The 26503-nt window shown below is 36.8% G+C and overlaps 2 protein-coding genes across 7 annotated transcripts in view; one reads left to right on the top strand and one right to left on the bottom strand.

Moving 5' to 3' along the window:
• Nucleotides 1-106: 106 nt before the first annotated feature.
• acot11a (acyl-CoA thioesterase 11a) lies at nt 107-16500 on the bottom strand. Of its 3 annotated transcripts, none has more exons than XM_079379722.1 (16): nt 16462-16500; nt 15069-15276; nt 13454-13523; nt 13069-13129; nt 12239-12340; nt 11735-11882; nt 11103-11253; nt 10185-10304; nt 9950-10088; nt 9809-9864; nt 3692-3758; nt 3274-3357; nt 3059-3192; nt 2010-2141; nt 966-1092; nt 107-890 (listed from the first exon to the last, which is right to left on the bottom strand). In XM_079379722.1, the coding sequence occupies exons 2-16, from the start codon at nt 15250-15252 to the stop codon at nt 732-734; spliced, it is 1734 nt and encodes a 577-aa protein (XP_079235848.1). In that variant the 5' UTR covers nt 15253-15276; nt 16462-16500; the 3' UTR covers nt 107-731. The 3 variants fall into 3 exon arrangements, with proteins under 3 accessions (XP_079235848.1, XP_079235847.1, XP_079235846.1); XM_079379721.1 differs by having other exon boundaries at nt 16145-16469; XM_079379720.1 differs by lacking the exon at nt 16462-16500 and adding an exon at nt 16145-16292 and having other exon boundaries at nt 3059-3357.
• A 2171-nt stretch (nt 16501-18671) lies between these two features.
• ssbp3a (single stranded DNA binding protein 3a) overlaps nt 18672-26503 on the top strand; it is a 41628-nt gene continuing 33796 nt past the window's right edge. The window contains exons 1-4 of one of the 4 annotated variants that reach the window (XM_079379725.1): nt 18672-18872; nt 19281-19353; nt 19480-19541; nt 20576-20660. In XM_079379725.1, the coding sequence (XP_079235851.1) occupies nt 18817-18872; nt 19281-19353; nt 19480-19541; nt 20576-20660 (276 nt within the window). In that variant the 5' untranslated portion in view covers nt 18672-18816. Of the gene's footprint in view, nt 18873-19280; nt 19354-19479; nt 19542-20575; nt 20661-22434; nt 22483-26503 lie in introns of those variants that run through there. The other 3 variants (XM_079379724.1, XM_079379727.1, XM_079379726.1) reach the window with 3 other exon arrangements.

The raw sequence follows: 26503 nt of genomic DNA, 5'->3' as shown, positions 1-26503 counted from the left end.
CATGTAGAACAATACAAAACCAACCTATTTACTTACAAAGGTCAGCGAAGGGATAGAAAAATTGTCATGTAATTCAAAGTTTCAGTAATAATCCTTGAGACAGATTCAGTGAGTGAATATATTTGTTCTGAGCAAAAAGTGAGAAAAATGCTAGAGAAAGATCTTTTTCTATTCTATTATTTTCTGCCATCCAGTCTTACAAATCGAGGCAATTACCTTACAAGCACCTCATTTGCTCCCAATAATTTTGACAAAAATTCTGACCAGATTTTTGACCAGAGTTCTCAAATTTGACCAGAGTTCTCCCCATTCCCAAATCATACACAGACACATCACATCTGGAGAGTACAGACTCGCCAGTTTTATTTAACCAAATGACTTTGCAGTTCTCTTTCTAAAATTTGCACAGTCAAGTTTTTTTTTCTTTTTCTTTCTCTACATTGAAAATTCAACCTCTGTGTTTAGCACAAAACTTCACGTGATTACCATACAGTACAGTCATGCCGTGTTTCTTTGATACAATTATCAGATTAACTGATAACGTAACGTGTGCAGTGTCTCACAACCCCTTGAGTATCCAAACTCAAACAGTTTATTCCTGGCTTAACCCTAATAGACTTATTGGGAAAAATTTTAAATACTACAAAAATATTAGATATGGCCCCTGTAAAAGCATAAACTGAAATATCAGTTGTAGCACATCATGATGAGTTCAGCCCAGCAGCTGCCAGTTACAATGCAGAAGAGGTAAATGCAGATGTGCTGATTATGTTGTCCAGTAGGTACTGCCTGCATGCACAGAATGTTGAGTAGAAACTGGACGAGAGGCCTGCAATGTCAGTGGAGATGTATGGCAGGACTTCTGGACTGGCCTGATTATAGTAGGAAATCTGAGGGCAAAACAGGAAACCTATAAGACACTTCAGCGTGAAGTACATTGTGACCATCATTTAGTATTTTCCTACCTTCGAGACACTTTTTGAAACCTCATAAATGGTGAACCCAGCACAGACCACCTCACCCCTGTGGAACTCCTCTGTGGGTGGGTGAGAGGGTAGAGCAACTGATCTTAAGGCAATTACATATGGATCCCTAAAAAACAAATATACATTATATGTAAATATTAAATACAATTGTGATTACTAGATGATAACCCATGACATTCTACTCGAAGCTGTTCACTTCCTCAGACTTGGAATCAGACACATCAAGTAATAGCTGTTATGCAAATGCATTAATAAACTTTGTGGGACATTTGACATATTCAACTGTGCTAGCTGCATTAAACTGTATTTTACTACTAAGGCCACTGCCATTTTAAATGCATTTCCACATGCCATTGCAGTGGTCAAGTGGTACAAGTCGGACCTTGTAATTACAAGTTTTACAAGAATGTGAAAACGTTTTACAAGATGGAACCTCATTAACTGCAGTTTCGACATGTGAACATGCCTTTAGAGAAACTCATGGGTGCTTAAAAGAACAGATCACCGAAAAATTAAAATTTGCTGGAAATTTAATCACACTTAGGCTATCCAAGATGTAGTTGAGTTTGTTTCTTTATCAAAACAGATTTGGAGAAATTTAGCCTTACATCACTTGCTCACCAATGGATTCTCTGCAGTGAATGGGTGCTTTCAGAATGAAAGTCCAAACAGCTGATTAAAACATCACAAGTAATCCACACGACTCCAGTCCATCAGTTAATATCTTGCGAAGTGAAAAGCTGCGTTTGCAAGAAATACAAACTACATAAGTCCTTTCTCTGATAGCACCTATTCACTGCAGATGATGCACTGGTGAGCAATGATGTAATGCTAAATTATTTCTTTAAAGGCAACAAATTTATCTTATTTACTTCATACCAGCTCTTATTGTTCACAGTTTATTAGTGTGTATTATTTCTAATAAAGAAAAAACTGTCTGTGTAATCTTTTTCTGTCACTGAAGTAAAGGTAGCAAATGTTAGCTTTTAATACCACACCAGGAATTGCTATAGTCATCCTCACCCGCTATCACAGGGTGGTCTTCTAGAGGCCAGTAAAATGAAGTCCTGATATTTTCCTCCTTTACTGACAGAAGGAGTAACAACTTGATAGATGAAATCATCCTCATCAACCCTAAGGAGCAGCTTACACAAACTGCACAAAACAATACAAAAATGTAAATGTCAATTTGCACTGGCATTTGGATTTACATTTTTGAATAATGGATATTTCGAAATGATATACAGTATGATCATGTAACAGACAAAAGGGTTTACATGTACAGATATGACCAACTTACTAATGTAACATTGGTAATAACAGTGCTCACAATGGCCATATCAAGTATGTGCATGCATAATTCCTTTCTAAAATAATGAGGAACCGATGAAGATTTTAATTTTTATTTGTAAAAAAGGTTTGATAAATTTCCAGTATTTTTTTGTTTGTTTTAAAACTCAGGTTTGAGTCTTAGTGACCTGATAGACTAAAGAATTAAACATTAATTTGGTTTTGTGCAAGTGTACTTGACAACTGAGAATATTACAGTTTGAACTAGTTATAACTTGTCTACAGTCTAATGTCCTTGCTTTTAAAAAAACAAATTGTCTAGAGACTTCATAGCTGACTTGCAAAGTGCCAAACGACGTAATATTTCTTGAGTTAGTCGAATCTATGGTCACAAGGGCACCAAAACTCATAACAATCACAATTTCTTCTCTATTGAGCTCAAATTTATCGATGTTATCCGTTGTTATCCGACATGTCATCAGTTTATCAGTCTTCAACCTACCCATATGTTATCCTCCCCTAGCCTTTTGGAATATGGCTTTAGCATACAGACTGAACAAGTATGGTGACAAGATGCAGCCCTGTCATAAACCTTTTCGAAAGCGAAAACCAACTTATGTCTCCATAATTCATTTGAACCGTTATTTCTACTTTAAAAAATTACCATTACATTTATTATTTTTGAGCGAATAAGCATGACATTTATCTCTGGCCTTCCCTATTCCATTTGTAATTTAAAAAGTCCAATAGCTAATAATACTGTGGTATGTATAGTGTCTCACGTATAGTGTTGGTCCCATTCATGTCTGTGACTGAGATCTGAGAGGAGGATGAAGGCTCTTTGTGCTGGGATTTCCATCTCAAACTCCACCCTGAAACACAGACTCTGACTCTCTTCCACTGTATACAGGCTCACCTGCCCAGTGCAAGACAAGGTATCTAATGTTAAAGTGTGAACTCTATAATGTGCAACTGACATATGAAGAATAGTGCTTACATTGTTCTTCTTTGAGCTGAGGTCCCAGTTGTTTTTGGCTGCAAGCATCTTCAAGGCAGACACGTTATTATAGCTCAGATACACCTGAAAGTAACAATAGCCATATAAAAAAACTGCTTTTCATCTCTTTTGCACATTATTAGTGATTTTGCTCAAAAGGAGATGTGAGTGAAACACACTGTAAACTCTATGAGTAGATTATATAAATAGCAAATATCTGATTACTACTGAAATAGTACAACCATTCGTAATGTCAGTCACATTTACATAATTCTGTATATCTTGTCTGTTTTTTATCTTTATTTTTGATGTCTATCCTGATATATTATTTTTGTTACATGTAAGCCCTATTCGTGCCACAAGTTTGGACCTTGTAATGGTAAGCAGACGTTTGGATAACATGTATTTTCTGAGTTACCTGGTTACTGGTATCCCATGGGACAGACAGTGGCACCTCGGTCTGCTTGCATGAGATAATGTACTTCCTGAGTAGAAACAAAGGCCAGATGAGCAAATCATGTTTTTGAGAGAAACTAAACAGGCAAAAATGTATAAATGATGCTCAGGAAAAATATATTACTTTATATCTTTCAATATTAATTTAATTATTCCATTAAATAATTGTATTTGTTTTTGATTAGATTTTAGATTTTTAAATAGATGTTGGAAGTTTAATATTATTACATTAGTTCTAAGCAGCCATGCATTATTATTTTTTTCCTTCTTGTTTTCCCGTGATCACGACTTAATTTTCTCGTGATCTCGACATAATGTAAGTTATGACTATTACTATGGATCTTTGAGACCGAAGGATGACCGTCACTAACGGTCTAAATAGAACGATAACCTTCGTTCTGCCTTCTCTCGAGACCTTATGTAAATAAAGTCATGCCCGTGACCCCGGAGGCGGAACTCCCGCACGTATAAAAGCCGGTTTTACTTCCGACTTGTTCTCTTACCTTGAACGCCCCATAGTTCCGAGTGACAAGGATTAGTGACGGTCATCCTTCGGTCTCACAGATCCATAGTTATAGTCATAACTTACTATCTGTTTCGACCTCACTCTGACCATCACTAACGGTCTAAATAGGATGGCTCGTGTTAACAGGGTCACAGGGAACAACAGAATCCATACCATTCGCTCCTCGATTTTCTCAAAGACTGAGTAACATTCATAGAAGTACGTAATGCCCTTACTGGACATAGGGTAAGCAAGCCTTCCTGTTCTGTCTGTGAAGGAGGTTGAAACTGAGTGATCTCCAGTATTTGATTCTTAAACTGGGGATTAATTACTTTTGGTAAAAAGGCAGGTTTTGGCCAAAGTGACACGCTTGTGCCCTCTGGTTTCCAGCGTAGACAGTTGTCACTAACAGATAGAGCACATAATTCTCCTACCCTTTTTGCAGAGCAAACGGCCAAAACGAAAGCTGTCTAAAGAGACGAAGCTTTAAGATCTGTGTTTGCCAACGGTTCATACAGGGGCTTAGTGAGAGAGTCTAATACGAGAGGTGAGTCCCAACTTGGTGCCCGCAGAGTGTGATTTGGCCAGAGACGACGAACCCCTTTTAAAAACTGGCATACCAAGGGATGTCGGCCTACTGGCTGGCCATCAACCCTTCCATGAAATGCAGAGATAGCTGAAGCATAGACCTTGATCGTGCTAGCCGCTTTGCCTTGGTCTAGTTGATATTGCAAAAAACAAAGAACAAGAGGCATGGAACAAGTTATTGTTCAAACCCCATTCTGAAAAGATTCTCAATTTAATGGCATAGTTAGCACAAGTAGATGGGGCTCTAGCATTGTTTAGAGTCTCCTGCACAGCATCATCTAGCTGCTGAGGGACAGGCTCTGCAGGGGCCATACCCACAAGCGCAGAGCCATTGGGTTCTGATGCCAAATTTGGCCACCCGCTTGTGACAGGAGATCTGCCCGTGATGGTAGCTGCCACGGGTGACCCCGAATCAGCTGAATCATCTCTGAAAACCATGGTCTTCCTGGCCAACGTGGAGCAACTAGCAAAATCATGTAGCAACCTTCCCTGATCTTCCGAAGAACTTGAGGTATTAGGAGAAAGGGGGGAAAAGCGTACAATAAGTCTGTCGGCCATTCTTGCGACAGAACATCCAGGCCCAAACTGCCATCCTGTACTTTGAGAGAGTACCATCTCGGGCAATGGGTTATTTCCGCGGATGCAAAAAGATCTACCTGGGCTGTACCGTATTGGGCCCAAATTTGAGATATCACCTCTGTGTGTAGCTGCCACTCCCCTGGGAGAGGCCCCATCCTGGACAGAATGTCGGCTGCTCTGTTCGCTGTACCTGGAATGTGGATTGCTCTTAGCGAGGACAGCCATGGACATGCCCACGTTAATAGATCTGTTGCCACCTGAAGGCATTTTAGTGATCTCGTCCCTCCTTGGTGATTTATGTGGTAAACTACAGAGGTACTGTCCGTTCTTATCAGTACATGTTTGTAGCATATAATCGGTAATAGGGCTTCCAGAGCAAGATGAACAGCCCTCAGTTCTAACACATTTATGTGGTCTGATGACCAAGGGGGTTCCCACTTGCCGTTCACTGACCTGCCCTCCCAAACGGCTCCCCCAACCTGTCAGTGATGCATCGGTTGTGATCCCTGATCTCCTGTGGGGAATATTGCCCAATGGGGCTCCCCTGCGAAGGAAACTCCTGTTCCTCCAGGGAAGTAAGGCTCTCATGCAGGCGTGTGAAATACACAGCCTCTTCCTCCAGTCCTCTCTCGGATGAAGACGAAAAGAGTTGAACCACCGTTGTATAGGGTGTGCCCTCAACAGACCTAAGGGAATTACTATCGATGCTGCTGCTATCATGCCTAATAGCTTCTGGACCCTGTGGGCTGTCACAATCGTGTCACAATCCCAGGAATTCAACCTGCTGTTTGGGCTGAAGACTGCTCTTCTTCCAATTCACAGTGAACCCCAGGAACTGAATATGGGCTAGAACTTCTTCTGTGTTCCAATGACCTGCTCTCGGGAAGGAGCACAAATTAGCCAATCGTCCAGATAAGGCAGGATCTTGATCCCGCGTAACTGAAGGGGAGCTAGGGCGGCTGCAATCACCCGAGTGAAGATTCTTGGTGCTAATCACAGGTCGAATGGTAGAACCCTGAACTGAAAGGCTTGGCCTTGAAAAGCAAAGCGGAGGAAGGGCCTGTGCTTTGGGCAAATTGGAAAATGAAATTGCAAAAGCATTCTTTATACCAGACCTGTACAGCATGCACACAAAAAAGTGTGTAACTTTTAACTTTAATGTGCTATTTATATTTGATTTGACCCTTGATGTACCTAAATGATGTACATTTTAGGTTACCTGAGAAAACATTTTTACTGTACAATACACTGCAGTTCAAAAGTGCTCATCAAGGCTGTATCCATTTGATAAAAAATACTGAATATTATTTCACAAAATAATATTGTGAAATATTATTGCAATTTAAAATAAATGTTTTCTATTTTAATATACTTTAAAATTGTAATAATTCCTGTGAAGCAAAGCAGTATTTTCAGTGTCACATGATCCTTTAGAAGTCATTCTAATATGCTGATTTTTAATCAACGTTGGAAACAGTTGTACTGCTTTATTTTATTTAATTTTTTTATACTGTATTTTTGGGGACCTGTGATATAAAAAAAAAAAAAAAAAAAAAAAAAAGGTTAAAAAGAACAGTGTTTAGTCAAAATAGAGATTTTGTGTTACAATGTAAACTATTCAAAAGTTTGGGGTCAGAATTCTTTTCTTTCTTTTTTAAAGATACTTTAAAAAAGTTTAAAGAAAGTTAAATAAACTTTATTCAGCAAGGATGTGTTAAATGGATAAAATTGATTGTAAAGACTTCTATTGTTAGAAAATATTTATATTTTAAATAAATGCAATTCTTTTAAACTTTTTATTAATCAAAGAATCAAAGAAAAAAGTAACACAGGTTCCAAAAAAAATATTAAGCAGCACAACAGTTTCAACACTGATAATAAATCAGAATATTATAAAGATTTCTGAAGGATCATGGGACACTGAAGACTGGAGCATGTCATGGTGATCAATGCTGAAAATTCAGCTTTGATCACAGGAATAAAGGCTATTTTATAGTATAGGTATACGGAAACCAATATTACAAATTGCACTAATATTTCACTATATAAAATTTTTTTCTGTATTTTTTAAATGAATACAGCCCTGATGAGCAAGAGACTTAAAGTCAAAGACTCAAAAACAAGGTCAATTATTTATCAGGTTTATAATATAGCCCTAACATAATATATTATCAAAACAAACTATTTAAACTGATAGAATAGAATAGAATAGAATAGAATAGAATAGAATAGAATAGAATAGAATAGAATACAAACTGAAGCAAAACTTAAGCTGAAATCTGTAAGTTAAATATAAAAAAATGTGAACATGAATTTTTCTATAGCTGTCTAAACATCGTTATGAAGTACAGTTTGTACAATACTCTTGTGTGTGACTGTATGTCTCAGAGTTTTGTTACAGTTCTTTGCCCATCCTCCGCTATTTCCAGCACTTAATCAAGCCACTCTTCTTTAATACAGGAGGACGTTTTATTTCACATGTCATTGCGTTTGCATTGGCTCTCGTGTTGAGCGCACCGCAACCATTGAAGTATTCAGTTTCTACAGCGACTCATTTGGTGCATATCGTTCTCTTTCTATGAAACCTGTAAACCGCATTCACCGGTTCTAACTCTGTCGTGACATCAGCTCTATAGCGGTTTGCCCGAACATTGCTATTCTTTCCCTTTTACTGGCGGCATTCAATCAAATGGCTTCCCAACTCATTTTTGTGTGCGCGAGGCACATCATTTCTTCTACGCGGCCGCGGTGGAAGAAGAGAGCGGTCGCGCGTGTGCTCAGCTTAGAGGGAGCGTGGGAGCCCTGTATTTTAAGGTAGCCCATCAGGCAGGACAGTGATACATTTTGGTAGCCCGACTGGAAAATACAATAGCCCCAGGAGCGATTTTGCGAGCCCTGTGGTAGTCTCAGCCTCAGACGCCACGCCCACGGAACGTTGGCTAAACGTCTGATGCATATGGCACACTTTTCTGGAAACACTTCAGGAATGTCGAAGTTGTCATCTGACTGGTTGAATTAAACCGGATTTCCGGGAGTGTCGCGTTTATTTCTGGTCCACCGGGAAACAAAGATGCAGTGGCGCCAAACCCCCTCACGAAAGAAGAAAGCCATCATGTTTATAAATGTGACGACGAATACTTATCAGAGTCAACTAAATGCTGGATTTTCAAAAGTATGTGAAATATTTAAAGTTCGCGGCACTGAATCTTTAAAATATATCCGAGTTTCACAGACCGGTCTGTTATTGTGGCGACACTTCCACGCCCTGAAACGTGACGCTAAACGAAACAAACTATGATTGGTTGTTTGACGTCAGTCAAATCGCCTCATGAGCGGGCCTTGCCCAATGAACGCGGCCATCTATTCCAGACCTTCAGCCATCAGTCTGAAGGTCTGGCTACGTGAGACTACCTAGCTGGGGACTACTTTCAGGCGCTGCGTAATATCACTGCGCCTGCTGCACTCATGGTACGGCAGCAAATTTCCTTGATTATTACCCCGGAACGAGAGTTTAGTTCCTAGCCATATTAGCCTAGAAAATCACAACTTTTCATTTTTCGTCGGTCTTAGTACACAAAGTAACTACAGAAGACTCAAGCTTTAAATAGGACAATTATCGATACTCTTTAGTCATTTTTGAGCGAGATGCTAATGGTCTAATCCGATTCAATGATCTATGTAAGCTAAGCTAAAAGTGCTACCGCCAGACCCGGAGATCAGCTGAATGGATTCAAAAACAGTAAAACTCAACTGTTTAACTCTATGGGAGTTGTAAAATGGGCCTATTCCCCAAAAAAGTGGAGTGTTCCTTTAACGTGGAATTAAACACATTGCGTTCTTATTATGGTCTCATCTTCTTGTCTGTACATTACTAATAATGTGTATGCTGACTTTTGTCTTTTAAAATCACTCTCAATTAACGCATTAAGCCAGGTTAAGCATTTTAGAATGTTCCTGTCATGGTTGCATTTGTTACTATAGCAACAGTAGACTCACAATGCATTGTTTTAAAAATCAAATAATCACTGTTTAAAAGAACCACTTTTGTTATGTCGTGATCACGAGAAAACAACTCGTTATGTCGAGATCACGAGAAAATTAAGTTGTGATCACGAGAAAACGAAAAAGAAAAAAAATAATAATGCATGCATTAGAACTTCTGTATATTTTTTTTAGAAATAACATTTCTAGCATATCAAAATAAATACTTCAAAACTAAGCCTAATAAGAAAAAATATATATATTTATCTACAATTATCTACTTTTTTTAGCAGTGACACACATTGACAGCGCCATCTGTGGGTGAGCTGAAGGTTTTGCAGTCTAGCAGCCAGCTCTTCTCACATGGTTTTGTGAGGTTATAAGCTGGAGCTTTTGTTATGAATGGACCAGTACCAGTTTTGCTACCTATCAAGACGAATCTTCTTCCTGGCAAGGGCCTCCTGATATCTCCTCTGTCCCTCCTGTCAGAAAATTCAGAATAGCAGTTTACTTTAACAATGTTGGCATGAATGTTTGCACTATGAACACCAAATCTGGACTCTTCACCTGAGGTTCAGGTTTTATGGGGGGCAGTTGACGTGGCCTTCCTTTCTCATCCAGCACCTCAAAAGTCATGAAGGCACTGTTAATATGCCTCAGAGGTTCATCTCCGTGATAGGCTTCTGCACAGACACCTACCTCCATACTAAAAAAAACAGAGATACTGCCAATGAGCTGTATGACATCATCACTGTGTATTCATTAAAATCTAAATACTGATAGACAGATTATATAAGCCTACCTGTTCTTGAATGTGTTGTTAACAATGGCCTTTAGAACCAAACGATCTCCAACCTGGGAAGGGCCTCTAAAGTGAAACATGTCTATAGCCCTCAGAGTTGGATGAGCATTGCATAAACGACTAAAAAATGAAGAAAAAAAAAAAGAGAAAGCCAGTGTGTCTTTAGTTTTTTATTCATAATAAGACCATCACAAGACACAAGATGTTTTCTGTCCTGTGCTGACATACTTCCTTATATAAACATGAAGATATTGTTGGTTTAATTTGCTACTTGTCTAGTTAGTTGCAAGTTGTATAAGGGAGACTTTCTTATTTTAGATACAACAAAATGATACAAGAATTATGAGTGTTTGTAAAAAAATATAATCCAATACAGTGCTTCCTCCAGTTAAAAAGTCCATCCCCTGTTGTTCTCTCAAATCCACCGACATATTTGTTTAAAAGGATTCTGGGCTGGTTTTAAATGGTGTTTGATCTGTGATCTCTTTTGATTCAGACAGCACTATTTTTTTCACTGGAGAATGCAATATTTTTGGATAGAGGACTCATATTTTAGCCAGAAGCAAGTTGAAGTTAAAAACATCTTAATGCTGAGTAAATTCCCGAGTTTGAGTAAATTTTCATTTTTGGGTGAACTATTCCATTAATTGTGTATATCTTAGGAGTACATAGCATATAGATATACCTCAAAGCTAACACAGATGAACTAAATGGCATAAAGTTTTTAAGAAAGCTGAAGTTTGTTAAATGCTTTAAGCAAACATTTCTATATATACTGTCATTACAGAAGTCTCTTTTGCGGTTTGTTTGTATCAGCATTACAAACCTTGAACCTTGATCTATTGCAGGCTAAGGGTTAATAAAGGTAAATATTAACTGCTGTATAAAAATGCATTTTGCAAGTGTGCAGACACACACCTGGCTGCAATGGTAGCGACATTTTCCATCCAGGCCATAATCTGGCCTCCGAATGTGTTGACCTGGTGATTTGCATGAGGAGGAAGTACCAGCTCGACACTTTCCACTCTTGTTCTTTCTGTCGGCAAGGCCACATCTTCATCATGGTTCTCTGCCTCACAAACAATAAAACACCTCCTCAAGATGCTAAACAGATGCTCAGAGAAAACTAAATTATTGTCTAGAACAGGTGCAATAGCTTAGTCATACTTCACTCTAAAAATGAAAATTCTGTCACCGTTTACTCAAATTTATGTTGTTCCAAAGCTGTATGATTTTGTTCTGCTGAATGACTTTCTTCTCTAAGACTCTCTTCATACAAAAAAGTGGGGATTCTACAGTAAATATCCTCTTTTGTGTTCCACAGAAAGTTATTCAGATTTAAATACATGAGGGTGACGTATCACGTAAAATTTAACATTTTTGGGTGAACTATCCCTTAAGGGCTAAGAAATTCACTCTGTCTGAGATATTATCACATGTGCATAAGCATTCAGTCTGTGAGCCTTAGTGTAATGTTTGCACAAAGCCTTTTGTCTTTCCAAAAGTGTCTTTACCAAAAGGCAAGTGCCTCCACCACTTAAGACACTTACCCTCACTGATACTTCTCTGGAAGGTCTTGTTGTTGAGCAAGTCCTGCATGGTGTCGTGATGAATGAGTCTCATCCTCCTCCTCTCAGCTGCTAAACTGTGCTCCACCTGTTCTTGGTGTGTGCAGGGCACAACCTGCCTCAGCTGCACCTGCAGTTACAGTCCCAACAGATTTCTTATCTACACGTTGCCTGAATTATTGATAACTGGTTAAAAATTAGTGCAGAGTAAAGGTGCATTTAGACTTAATTTAGTGCATTTAGTGCTTAGACTGGTGCATTTAGATCCTTTAGATGCATTTAGAGCAGAAAGCAACTGCCTTGTTTATTTGCATGCCATTTGCCTTGTTTCCTTATTTGCAGTGTTTCCTTATTTCCACAGCTATAACAAAAAGCTCAAATCAGTTTGTAAAATGTTTTTTTCCCCATTAACTAAGATATAAGTGAGCATAGCATATTTATAAACATTATTATAATAAGCATTCCTATGGCATTGTTTTCTCATACCTTGTTTGCATCTGTGCGTTTGGCGACAAATGTGGCAAAAGCCTGACACACTCGCCAATGACGGCCACTGTACAGATCCTCACAGTTCACCTCTATCCCCACCTAACACAAACACCAATACGTACATGAATAATTGCTATTCTACATATTTTATTTCAAATTCAAAATCTCTATCATCAACAGTACTCTAGTGAAGTGACATACTGCCAAGTATGGTGACCCATACTCGGAATTCGTGCTCTGCATTTAACCCATCCATCGTGCACACACACAGCAGTGAACACACACACACACCGTGAACACACACCCGGAGCAGTGGGCAGCCATTTATGCTGCGGCGCCCGGGGAGCAGTTGGGGGTTCGGTGCCTTGCTCAAGGGCACCTCAGTCGTGGTATTGAGGGTGGAGAGAGCGCTGGACATTCACTCCCCCCACCTACAATTCCTGCCGGCCCGAGACTCGAACCCGCAACTTTTGAATTACGAGTCCGACTCTCTAACCATTAGGCCACGAACTCTAACACAGTACTCTAATAATTCTAATGCAGTACTCTTAATAGGAGGCAGGAAAAAGATCTCCAGTTAACATAAAGTAAATATTCTGCAGATATGTTAAGGATTCACTTTAATCAAAGTCCATTTGTTTTACTTTGGAAACCATGTTGACTTATCATATTTAGGGGTCCTTGGCATCAAAAGGTCTGAAAACCTCAGTGTTACATTAACAGTATAAACCACTCCAAAAACATCTGTAGGTCGTAGTAGAGTAACCTTTGGTAAAATAAAATAAAGTGAGACTATTCTATATTATAATGTAAAGTGTGGCTATTACCTCCATGCTTGAGTTGAAGGCCCTGTTGACTTTGGCCTTAATGTTGACCACTTGTCCAACACTGAAAAATATATGTGTATTTCAAATGTAAGTGATAATAACAGTAGCTTATGATATATTAGAGACTGTTTTCCATTGAGCTTATATTACTGAGACTCTCCTCTCTAATCAAAGTTACATTTGAGTGGTGCAGTGTTATTCTAACAGTCTGACAGACTGGAGTAATTAACAGTGTTCTGTATAATAGTAGTTTAATAGAACAATTAACCAGACAGAACTGCCAGTACTTCCTAAGGGTGAAATGACATTCTGGGTAGGATGTTTTTCAAAAGACACTGAGATGTGGCTCTAATTATGTAAAATATAAGTGATATTTCTTTTGTACCCAATGGTGTGCTCAAAGTGGATGTCATCAACAGAAGCTGTCACACAGGGGCATCCAGCGTGTCTCTCAGCTGGAATGGAAGCAGATCAAATAAGACATCTTGACACTAATGAATCTTACACCATTTTTAAAAGATTTGCCTGTTTATGACTGACAGGTAATGTGCAAGGAATACAGTATTTGCCCCCTTCTTGATTTGTTCTGTTTAAGTGTAGGCTATATCCTTGATAAATTGTTTCAGAAATTAAAACAAAACCTAACATAAAGCAAAGGCAACCTGAGTAAACACAAAATACAATTTTATTTCAATTATAATGTTATTTAATGAAGCACAACCAGCCCTATTTAAGGAAGGCAGTGTCGTGGCTTGAGAGAGGAGAAAGCAAACAGAATGCAGAACATGTCATTTGTGTAATATATTGTTGTTGGCTAGCAAGAACCCAATTTTGAGTATTGTCATTATGAAAGTTGTTTCTATTTTTTTGTACTGACTCTCATGTTTTTGTCTGTTTAGGAAATTTAGTTATTTGCGTTATGTATCCATATTAATTTTGCTCTGCCTTTGTATTTATTTGGGAAAATGAAAGTCTCATTATCAATAAGATCACGCCTCCATGTCTCATAATGTGCCATAACATCACCTTCATGACACCTGAATACAGCCTACAACACAGCCGTGTGCACTTATTACACTTTTCAACAGAACTTTTTCAACAGCATGAAGATGGCTAAAAGGCCTTACCCAGTAACACACTATGCCAACTGTGAAAGAAATTCCAGAAATGATGAGGAAGAAAGTGAGTGAAATACGTTAGCCTGGGACCGGTTACAAAGCTATTTCAAGGCTCTTGGACTCCTAAGAACCCAAGCAAGAGCCATTATCTTCAGATGGAAAAAAATGGCATAGTAGCAAACCTTCCCAGAAGTGGCTAACCTTCCAATATTCCCCCAAGACCACCGCAAAGATTCATTTGTGGAAGTCACAAAAGACTCAAGGACAGCACTGAAGGAACTCCAGGCCTTTCTTGCATCAGTAAATTGCATCAGTGCATCAGTCCCTGTTCATGACTCCACCGTCCGAAAGACACAGGCCACTGCTCACCCAGAAGAGCATTAAAACTCATCTGAATTTTGCCAAGCCACACCTTGATGATCCTCAAACCTTTTGGGAGAATATTTTGTGTGCTAATGAGCTGGAATTAGAACTGTTTGGAAGACAGGGGTCCATAAGATAAAACCAAACACCAAAAAGAACATCATACCTATGAAAAAATTACAAACTGTATGTGTCTACTTTGCTTGCCTTTGTTCTGTGTTGTCATTTGTATGAGGATATAAAACAATTAACATGAAATATACATAAAAAATAACAAATCAGAGTGGGGAAAATACATTTTCACAATACTGTATAAGAAATGTACCTAATAATGTATCCCACATTGCAATATTTCAAGTAATGTTCTCACATTCTAGAACATACACCTGCAGTCACATATCTAGTCACTGCAATCACGTCCTCAGTATTATACTAACACTCATATCCGTACACCGAGTATTTTGGAGCCTTTACTATGCAGGTTAAAAGTGCTATGTCTCATTCATTGTTCAAACTCACCAGACAGACATGCTGTGCAGTCCATCCATTTGAGCAGCTGTCCGATGCTCAGCTCTCCGCAGTGGTTGGCATGGCAGGGCAGCACTATCTGGCTCATCTTCAACACTGAAGGGTTGCGATGCTGTCTTTCATCCTCCAGCTGAAGGTTATGCAGATTCTCCTTATGATGGGATTCTGATGCCATACTGATAGGGTGAAGATTCAGCAGCTGAGAGCAAATAATATCCAATGCTAATATTAGAAATTCGAGTTTTGCTTTGAATACAGCAGTCCCATAAAGGACAATTTAACCTCACTTAAAATGTGTGAAGGTCATTTTATCAGATAACTAGAAACTGAACAAGTAATTTTCATCTTAATTTTAAGATTAAATCTTAAATCTAATTTTTTTTTTTTTTTTTTTAATTGTTATGTATTTATAATGGAGGCCTAAAAATAAATTTTGCATCCACAATTCTCATTAATATGAACAAAACAATAAACAAATAAAATGTACTTTTACATCGTCTAAAACACTGACTATAGACCTAGGTCCACTTTTTAAAATATTTTTGAATTATTTTAATTATCTGTATTATTACTATTATTATTATTGTTTCAAGATTTTCAAGATTTGTATTCGTCACATACACAATTATACAGAGTATAACCAGCAGTGAAATGTAAGTGGAATGCATTTTAAATGCATTTGCCGGCAAACTAAACATCACGAGGTATGATTGTGAATTTTACCACATGTAATTGCACATCTCAACGTTGTACTTTCAGTCTGGTAACTACTTCTTACTACTGTTGAATATTGCGCAACCTTCAGTAATCTCTGTGACACTCCTTAACATTAACACCCTTCATTTTAATGACAAAATCATCAATACATTCCTGTGCCAGTGAGATTTGTCTACAAATTTATTTCAACATAAGAATAGATGTTATGTGCACTTGCGTTTCTTTGCAGCGTTTACAATGAAGTAAATAGACGTGCAGTTGTTGAATGAGTATGCAGAACAGCATCGAAAACAAGTTTAAGCGGCGACATGGCTTGATGTTTAGATATAAAGTATCCTTCACGCCCTTACCGCGATCTGCCTAGACAGTCTGGTTAGATTCAACACGGCAGCCTTTCTCGCAAGACTATAATTCCAGTGACAGACTTCACGGAAGATCTTCGCGCATGGGAAGTAAAAATCCCTCTTCAGTCGCGCGCATATAGTGTTCACTAACAAGTAGCCTAACTAAGACCCCGCCCCGTGTCTCATGTTTACATATGTTCTGTAAACTTCACAACACTCTTCTTAGGATACATATTTTAGGACCCTTCTCACATTAAAAACAACAACATACTTCAAACATAACAATCGTGTTTGCAAACAGCACAGGATGTTTTGACACCTACCGTTTATCGCTTAGTTTGCTATCCGACAGGTGGCGCAACAAGTCTTTAAAAGAACAGTGCAGCGCTTCAAATAGAGTCGAGAGTTAACGAAGTTTTGTTAGCATAATTGGTAACGTTTACAATCAGAACAGTAGTACAGAAATATTTATTTTAAGAATATATATATATATATTTTATATTTTAAAATACAAAAACTAATAATATCGACTGTAATTGTTCAAACATTAAGAATGTTGTGTACACATAAATTCATATTCAAATTTAAAATTAAGTGATTTTACTGTTTTTTTCATCTAGATGAATTGGCAATAGCCTTAAAAAATGTCATGTGGTGAGACCATGAGTTATATTAAAATTAAATTATTTCCTTAACATGCTTAACATTTTTTTAAAAATGTTTTCAGTAATTAAAGTGTTTATAAACAAAGTATTTGCATTTAATTTGAGTTTTTGTAAATAATGATCTCTTATTTTTGTTCTTTAATTTCAGAGTTGCCTTCTTAAATGCAGTTAACAGACTTATTTTTCCTGCAAATTGCATAAAACGGATAAAAATGTTTTTTTTTATTAAATACCATTCACTTACTGTAGCAGTGATTCATATTTCAACCACAGAAATTAGATATTTTATTTTTATTTTAATACAGCTATTGCTATTATTGGTCGCACCACATGTTGAGTGGTCGCTCCAAATGACAAAAATACCTTATATCATTAAAAATCTATTTAAAGAGAAATGTGTGAAAAGTGCAGCACATGGCATTAACTGCAGGCATTTCTTTAGCCCCAGTTATTTCTGTACTTTGCCCAAAATTGGCTGCTCAATTGACCCGTTCACTGGGAGTTTGATTAACAGGCAGTCTGACATATTATAACGCCGAAAAACAAAACAGACAGGAGAGTAAATTAACATCGTTGGACTTGAACTTGAAAAATTATGTCAAAGGTGTGTATTGACATCTTTTCATGGTTGAAACAAGATACCTTCTGATGTTCATTCATGTTTATTTCATGCTATGACTAGTAAAGATGAAGAGACTGAGGTGCTACAGCGATCTGTCACGACATGGTAAAGAGCCACAAAACAGTATTTGTTGTTTGAATTTCTTTTAAAAAATGACTAAATTTGAACACTGAGACTTTGTTTCATACTAAAAGTAACCAGCTCTGTCTTGTCTGTCAGTGTCCTCTTTGCTCCATGATGTATTTTTCAACGCGTGAGAACATGATGTGTGGCATAAAAGTGTCATGGTTTGTCGGACGTAGCAACAGTAACTAAGGGGGGTGGGTCTTTGCAAAGGGTCAATTTAGAGTAGGGGGAGGTTGCTGGCTCAGGTTCTGAGCTGACAACATGAACATCTTTCTGATAGTAGAAAGTGACTTCTGGAGTTTCTTTAGGTCATACCACATGATATCCAAATGTGGTAACTGCATACCAGCCGTTAAAAAGGTTATTGTTTTTCCAGATTTGAAAGAGACTTACAAACCTGCCTGATGCTTTCATGGGTTCTTGGCAAATTGTTATATGATGCAAAGTCTTATCTTTGAATGGATTTCAACATAAAAGTCCCAAAATGGTAGTTTCTTGATGGTCGCACCACATGATATTTCAACGTTTTTTTGTATATTATGACGGAAATATAAATACAAATGCTTTGCAATTTTATACAGTATTACAAAACACTTTGGAAATTATGCCAAATAGTACAGAAAATTTATCTCAATAGATTTAGGGTCATTTCAAGGCCGGACGGTCGCACCACCTGATATTTTGACACTTTGAATAGCAGAAAAATTACAAATAACTAATGTTTTTTGAAAATTTAATGTGAGTTCATACATGGGAGAGGCCCTTCATATATATGACATATTTTTTATGCATTTCAACAATTTTTTAACTGAAAAAATGCAATCAGACAGAAAATTTAGGCGTCACGTCATTGACCCATATATATATATATATATATAACAAGCAGCCCGTACTCCTATAAAAGAAAGATAAGAGAAATACATTGTGTTTATTATTATTATTATTATTATTAAAGAATTAAGTTTTCCAGAATTTCTCATAACACCCAACTAGAAAAAAATGAATTATCCGTTGATTTCTAAGAGCCTTACTTTATTGTTTTAACTTTTATGCAGATATGGGGGATCGTGAGGTCACGTCGAACATGTTCATTGGTCTATAAAGCTGTCAATCATAAACCACAGATCCCCGCCCATAGTTCATGATGTCGCTGTGGCAGGGTCGGTTGAAGCGGATGGGGTCAGAGGCGGGGTACGCGTTGACAGCTGGAGCATAAGGAAACAGCTCAGTGAACCTGGCAGACGCGTTTATATTCAGCGCAAGTCATGTTCGCGAAAGGTAAAGGGACCGCGGTGCCATCGGACGGGCAAGCTCGGGAAAAGTAAGCGCTGCTCTCTACTGGCTTATTTACTCGCACAGCTGATGTCGCTTTATGTTATGTTGTCTCCTATAATGTTATCTTGTTCGAGACATTCCAGTAATGTTATAGTTCAAACTGATAAAATGTTCTGTTTTTTTGTTTGTTTTTTTATTAGCAATAAATTGAATTGGTGGTGGTGTATTTTTGTTTTCACTTTATAAGAGAATTTAAGAGCATTATTATTTGCAAATGGTCATGGTGATATCGATTATTGTTCTGGAAATACAGTATATAGATGCAGGCAGTTGTTGTAGAATGCCAACTGCATTGTTAATTTTTTAGGACAAGAATAAGACTATATGGAAACAGAACAGAGAGTTTTATTGTAAGACATCTATTTATTGTATGGCATCTATTTTGATTGTACAGGTTGGCATTATACGTCTATGAATATTTGTTACACGTGGGAGCTCAGAAATCTGCTCAGACGTTTTTATCAGAGGTGTGTATGTGCATATGTGTCTTTATTCTTAAGAGCATGTGTGCATGATCATGAACAATGTCTAATCTTGTTATGCATTGACTGTGTCTATTAAAGTCTTCTGTTGTCTGTTTTTATTATGTTTAGATAAGATGGGAGAAGAACATAACCCTTGGTGAACCACCAGGCTTTCTGCACTCTTGGTGGTGGTGTGTATTATCTGCATTCAGTAGTTGCTCAGTATTTTGCAGTAATTGGAATCTTTACAATATGTTATGAAATTTAATCTTATTTGACTGTTAATATTTGAGTTCTCTGGAAACCTAAGCATAAAAAGATAATTTCAACACATAGCCCATATAGTTTTAAAGGAAGTAGTTGAAATTAAAATTAGTTAAAAAATTTACACCCTCAGGCCACTTAAAATTTAGAAGAGTTGTTTTTTTCTTTGGAACAGATTTGGAGAAATTTAGCATTACACCTTGCAAATGCAGTGAATGGGTGCCGTCAGAATGAGGGTCCAAACACAATCCACATAACTTCAGTCCATCAATGAATGTCTTGTGAAGTGAAAAACTGTGTATTTGTAGGAAATGGGCTGGGCATCCATTATGATGTATGACACTTAAATAAATCAAATCAATCAATCAATGTAGGAAACAAATCTATTATTAAAATATTTTTAACTTCAAACTGTTACTCCTGGCTCACATACAAGTGCATAATATCACATTCTCCACTGATAAAGTCACCTCGTCTGAATCGGCAGATAAATATACACAGTACACCGCACCGTTTCCAAGTGAAAACAATCCAATACATTTCAAGACAAATATGTCATGGAATTTTAATGTAAACGGACACAACAGAGGATGGTCTTTTTCACTGGAGGAAGCATTATTATGGATTATGGATTATATTTTGTCCAGAAGCAACGGTTTAAAGTTGCAATGTCTTGATGATGGATTTGTTTATTATAATCAGACAGCTTGTGGATTACATACATTACTTGGGGACTATTGTGATGCTATTTGAACTCTCATTCTGATGACACCCATTCATTGAAGAGGACCAATAGTGAGCAAGTAATAAAACTAAATTTCTCCGAATCCGTTCCGATAAAGAAACAAATGCATCTACATCTTCAGCAAATTTTCATCTTTGTTGCTTTAATGTGTTCAGCAAGTCCAACTATTGTGACATGTAATACTTTCTCATTACAAACAATGCTCTCATTACATAGTGTGTTTTGGGACCTGTACTGTGCAGCACCTGAGAGAAGGGACACATGTGATCACTCCAGTGAAGCTAAGGCCTTCCATGACTATGTAAGTGATGCATGTTTATTTCAGCCTTTACTAGCATATTGTGGTTGAAGAGATCTGCTCCATGAGATAAACCCACTGAAATATACCTCTGTGCTGTGGTGTGAAGCAGAATATTGATTACAATTATGAGATGGTGGCATATCTATTATTTTTGTTCCGGGTCTGCTTTGTTAATCTGGATTCTATTAAAGGTTAAAAGGTAGCCTATTGAATATCCTTTTCCAGATTTGCACAATTGATTTGAATTTGATTGTGTATTTACAGCATGACAGTGCCCAGTTGGTGTGAGCTTATGAACATTTCCCTCACATTATATGCATATTCTTGGGAATTAGGGGATTGGTATACTATAGCATACATGATGTCCAGTGAATATGGCTTGAATGTCAGAATATTGATAGTATTATATAACAGTGTATATCGAGTGATTTTGTGTGCTGTACATACTACCAGTACTCACTGCTGTGATTCTATAAAATAACAAGCTTATAAATCTTGAGTTGCACAAACCGCAACATGCATAATCACGACAAAGATGTTTGTTTATTTGTTTGTTTGTTTTTTTAATGTTTTACAAGAAAATTATATTTCAATCTTTCTGTTTCAAAATTTTACATTTAAATTAATGTGTTACTTGCAGTTTCTTCGTAATTATTTGTGAAATATCATCTTATTAGACTTTTTTTTTTTTAATGAGGTCTCACAATGACATCTTATTTGTAATGCTCTTTGTTTAGATTGTGTCCCCTTCCATTCTTGGTCATTGAGGTTACTTTGATGCATTGGGTTTGAAGGTCATGAACGGAAAAACTTCTGTTGTTTGAAACAGAAACCAATCTTACACAAATCTCCCTAAATCCTAGAGTTTTAAAATGCTGTACATGATCTCAGGCTGGATTAAGTTGAGTAAGCTGTGAGGATTTATTTTGTAGTTGTGGAGCTTTGGTCCCTTCCACAACAGACTCTTATCAAGTTGCATAATTTTACTCCAATGCAATGGTAATAGAATTCCAATTCAAAGTAGGAACCCCTTTAAAATACTATAGAGACATAGACTGTCATTCGAAAGTTTGGTCAACACATCATTTCTGAAAGAAATTCATTATAATGGTACAAAAAATAATTATTATATAATTATATATTATTATATAATTATATATTATTATATAATTATTATTTAATTAAAATAATCATTATAATGGTACATTTGAAAAATGTCTTTTTCAAATGATGCTGTTCTCTTGAACTTCATCAATTTCTTCATTCACTTCTATTCATCAAAGATTCCTGAAAAAAAAAAAGTATTGCAAATATTATGCAGAACAACATTTCTTTAACATTGATAATAATAAGAAATGTTTCTTGAGCAGAAAATCAGCATGTTAGAAAGATTTCTAAAGAATCATGTGATGCTAAAGACTGGAGTAATGGCTGCTGTTTTGCCATCAGGAATCATTTTAAAATATATTAAAATAGAAAACCATTATTTTAAATGGTAATAATATTTCACAGTATTACTGATTTTACAGTAATTTTGATCAAATATATGCAGCCTTGGTGAGCATAAGAGACTTCAAAAACTTCTTTCAAAAACTTATCAATCCCAGCCTTTTAAACAGTAGTGTAAGTCAGCTTTTGAAGTTCGCTTTACCTTTACATAGTTATTTTTTCAAGGTGTGCAGTATAATGTAGAAGGTTTTATCCATCTTTGTGCCATTTGTGCCAGCAGGCAGTTCTTATGGGACCACCTTTGCCCTTTAAAACCTGAAATGGTGGTCGATGTGGTGGGATGGGGGAGGGGAGCTTACAAGATCTGATAATGGTGAGGTCTCCTCTTGCTTTTTAACCCTGATGCAGTGGCGGCGCTTGACGGGACTATAGATTTTCCTGTTTTTTTTAACTCTCGGTGTCACTTTCATTACAAAAAAAAGTGCCTAATATGTGGCCTATAAACAATTGATATTAGGGTGGAGGGGTCAAGCAACCCAAGCAAGCAACATGCAAACTTTGCGCAAGAGTTATGCTGGTGAACGTCAGTCAATTCACTATAGAGAAAGTGAAAGTAAAAAAAAACTGACGGCTAACGCTGCATTAACAGCGCATATTGTCTCTGAGACAACGAGAGACGAATCTACTTTAACGTGCTGATAACGGTATATGACTGTCTTTTATTCCCTTAATATTTGTCTTGTGGCTCGTAAAGTGAAAAACAAAGTATTTCGCGTTAAACAGGTTATTTTTGAAAATCGGTGCATGAAATAAAGCTGCTCTGCATTTTCATTGATGACTGCAGTGTTCATTTTAATTAGCCTATAGGCCTATAATTCATTGTATGTATTAGACCTGTTTTAAAAAACCTTTTTAAAAACATTTTCAATGAGGAGTAAGCTAATAGCCTAATCTTTTATTATCCATCGCATCATACTTTGATGCACTATGAAATTATTGCAGGGCAATAAAAGGAATCTACTAATAATTATAGGCTTAATAATAAGAAGAATGTAACAGGCCTACATTAAATGGAAATGCTAAATCCTCTTAATATTGCCAATTTTTGATGCTTTTGACAATACCTCTGGCTATCATTGACACATGATACGATGCAACTCAGCACGAAGAGGTTATCACTCGCAATGTGTGCCTGTATGCCACTATGTGGAAATAGTTTTATGAATTGTTGGCACTATGTAATGTAAATGGTTAGACTTTACCATGTTTTCCTAACATTTGCCATTGAGAGTGACTGACACTTGATGGTCAGAAAAATTTGTGTAGATATGTGTAAAAATGTTTATAAATAAATAAAATAATATAAAACAATGAAATTTTCTATATCCGTTCATAAATTATATAACTGTGTAAGTGTTATATTTGGCAGTTGGCATTAGAAGTTATAGTACTAATAACAGTGGGATATGAGAAGTTTAATACCACAGAAAAAAAAAAGTAAAATATGCCTTTTTTGAAGCTGCTGATGTTTTTCTGTGGGCGGAGCTTAGGTGGAGGCTGAAAGATTCCACTAACCGCTTCACTAATGCTAGCTATGAAGTTTATTAGCTTGTTTTTTTTTTAACAATTAGTGGAGAAAATCCAATTTTACCTGCATATGTAAGACAACTCACTGTGCAGGACCGTGATTGGTATTTAAATAAGTTAACTTTAATGGATGAAACCAGATTGGCCGACCTGTACTCACTCAAAGGATGGACGATCTGACAGGATTACCTCCGGTTGAGTGGCTCACATCTATAGAGAAACCTAACTTGTAGTAAAGAGAAACTCACCTGTGTCTATCTAGTCATGAAGATGTCTGTGTGTGTATATATCTATATCAGTATCAGCAGGCAACTATTTTTCCAGCTACATGAGAGTGAACTGGGCTAAAATACAAAATGTAAGTTAAACATTCAGGCTATTTGAAAATGTATGTATCATGTAATGGCCAAATAGTTATTTCAAAGAATATACATCCTGTAAATGATTTAAGTTTACGATGACATTTCAGTACCTTTACAATACTTTACATACAGTACATTTAAAGCAAGATGTGAATATTTTCTTCACTGAGAAATGATTTTGTGGTGAAGTAAATACCACATAAAAACAAATGTAATTTCTACATTAAATAATTTAGTTCAGGCAAATAATTGAAAAAAATAAAGTGAATTCTATAATATTACTCAATTTAAGCTTGCAGAAATTAAAGTTTGAACTTATAAGTATAATTTACTTAGAATTGTTTGTTTTGTTTACAAGGATTCTTTAAGTTATGGTCCCGTTTTTCCCATCATGCACTGGGGCATGAATAATTAAAAAGGTAAAAATGTTCACTGTTTTCGTTCATGTTTGCAAGTGAACCACATGTTTTAATAGCATTTTATTTTCCAGTGCTACATTAAGTAAATGTTATAGTGACTGAGTGAAATGTAGCAGTGCAGTAAACAGACCAATAGTTGAAGATCTAAAATAAGTTAAAATGTTATTTTGGTTCGACTCAATTAATTCTATTTTTAATATAAATGAGTTTAAATGTTAAATTAACACAACTTGAAATTACTTAGTAGATTATATCATATTTAAAAAAAATTGAGAGAGACTGATAACGGCAGTCAGACATTTCCGTCAAATTTACAGTCCCTCCCATAGATGCTGCATTAGAAACACCCTCGAATTAGCGTTACGTTTTTTTGTAATTTGATGCAAAGGTGATATAATGCAAAGTATAGTGTTATAAATGTACATAAAAAAAAAAAATCAAAATATAAAAAACTTTTTGAGGATTTACATTGCGGATGACTGTTGAAACGCGTCATCACGGTCTTGTGAAAAGGGTCCATTCCTGTCAGGACTAGTCAGTCTAGTTAGTCAGTCTAGACGCACCAAGTGTGGGACACACCGATTTTCATTAACATTGTTTTATGGCTTCAGATTAGTGCATGTATTTCACAATGCTCGTTTCCACACCATCAAAATTATGAAGGTCTTTGAAACCATGGAAACATCTGCAATTGTAACATGGGGCTTTTTTTATGTACACTTACTCAAATGTTTCCAGCACTGTCTGTGTTTACAGCCCAGGGAACAGCAGGGGACTGGAGAATACAGGAAGGAAGTGAACGACAGAGAGAGAAGGAGTAAAGGCAGGGGGAGGGGTGTTGGATAAGGCCTTGGCTCAGTCCTCAGCTATTTTCCTGTGTGCTGCAGATAAACAAAACAAAATGAGGGCCAGGAAAAATTCAGGGGCCAGCATTTGTGTTTTCATATACAAGTTCGGGGCCCGGAGCACGTATCTCTCTTTATGTGTGTGTGTGGTATGTTTATAAGAAAGAAAGGGTGGGTTAATTAGTTTGCTCGATAATAAGAAATCCCCTGTTCTTGGCTCAGTTGTGTGGACACGCTGCAACAGGAGTGGTTAGAAATGCAGTTCTCCACTTTTGAGCTATTCCAGGAATTTCCTTCTCTCTCTATCTCTCTCTTTCTTTTTGCCTGACTGTTGTCTTGCCGGCTAGGTGGAGTAGGGGGTATGTCTTTTAGGGGGTTGGAATGTAGTGGTGTGTTTTTTAGGCCAGGTTTAAGACCCACAGTTGCTGATGTACCTGAATTCCTCATGATATTGTGGAGTTCTGGGTGAAAATGTTTGTGTCTCCATTCAGAAAGAAAACACATTCTTGATGTTATGTGGGATAAGGCTGGTTTGTTTATAGAATTTTATTGCAATATTTTATTTATTATTTCTTTCATAACAAGATCTTCCTCCGTTCTATGTGTGTTTGTTTATTGATCATTTTGGCTAATTTGATAATGTTCTTAGCTAGCGGTCGACTGATATGGGTTTTTCAATTGCGAATATCAAGTATCTATGATTCAGATCACAGGTGATTCATTGCTTTCACAATTTAATAAACATAATTTTGCATTAACATTCAGTAACTTGTATTTTACACACAGTATTGCAAGTTAGATTTTTCTGTTCTTGCTCAGCCAATGAAAATAGTTCTAGTCGAAGTCATAGCAGAATCAGAATCATCATGTCTCTGAACAACACACAGCAGTGGTTTTGTTACAGACTGAATCAATGGCCCTGTTTACACCTGGTATTAAGTTACATTTTCATCGATCCAATCACAAGTGGCCAGATGTAAAAAAAAAAACAAATCTAAAACTTTTTCAGCCACTTTCAGAGGTAGTTGAAGATCCATTTTACCCAATTGCATTCGTAGTGTAGACGATCATGTGGTTGAATGCATTCAAACAGATACAAAAGACCACCTACTCTCCACTGACCTAACATATGAGCATAATGGGACTTGTTTTAGGAAAGCATATCAAAACAGTTGATTTCA

This window comes from Barbus barbus (genome assembly GCF_936440315.1).
Source record: "Barbus barbus genome assembly, chromosome: 26".
Taxonomy (NCBI): domain Eukaryota; kingdom Metazoa; phylum Chordata; class Actinopteri; order Cypriniformes; family Cyprinidae; genus Barbus; species Barbus barbus.
The sequence above is the reverse complement of the archived record's forward strand: the minus strand, read 5'-3'. Positions and strand labels throughout refer to the sequence as shown.

Excerpts from the sequence above, each read along its gene's own strand:
- acot11a (XM_079379720.1), bottom strand. The coding sequence starts at position 15,252 with ATGGCATCAGAATCCCATCATAAGGAGAATCTGCATAACCTTCAGCTG. Across the intron at positions 9,865-9,949 it reads CCATAAAACCTGAACCTCAG|GAGGGACAGAGGAGATATCA; the intron begins GTGAAGAGTCCA and ends ATTTTCTGACAG. Across the intron at positions 891-965 it reads TTTCAAAAAGTGTCTCGAAG|ATTTCCTACTATAATCAGGC; the intron begins GTAGGAAAATAC and ends TTTTGCCCTCAG.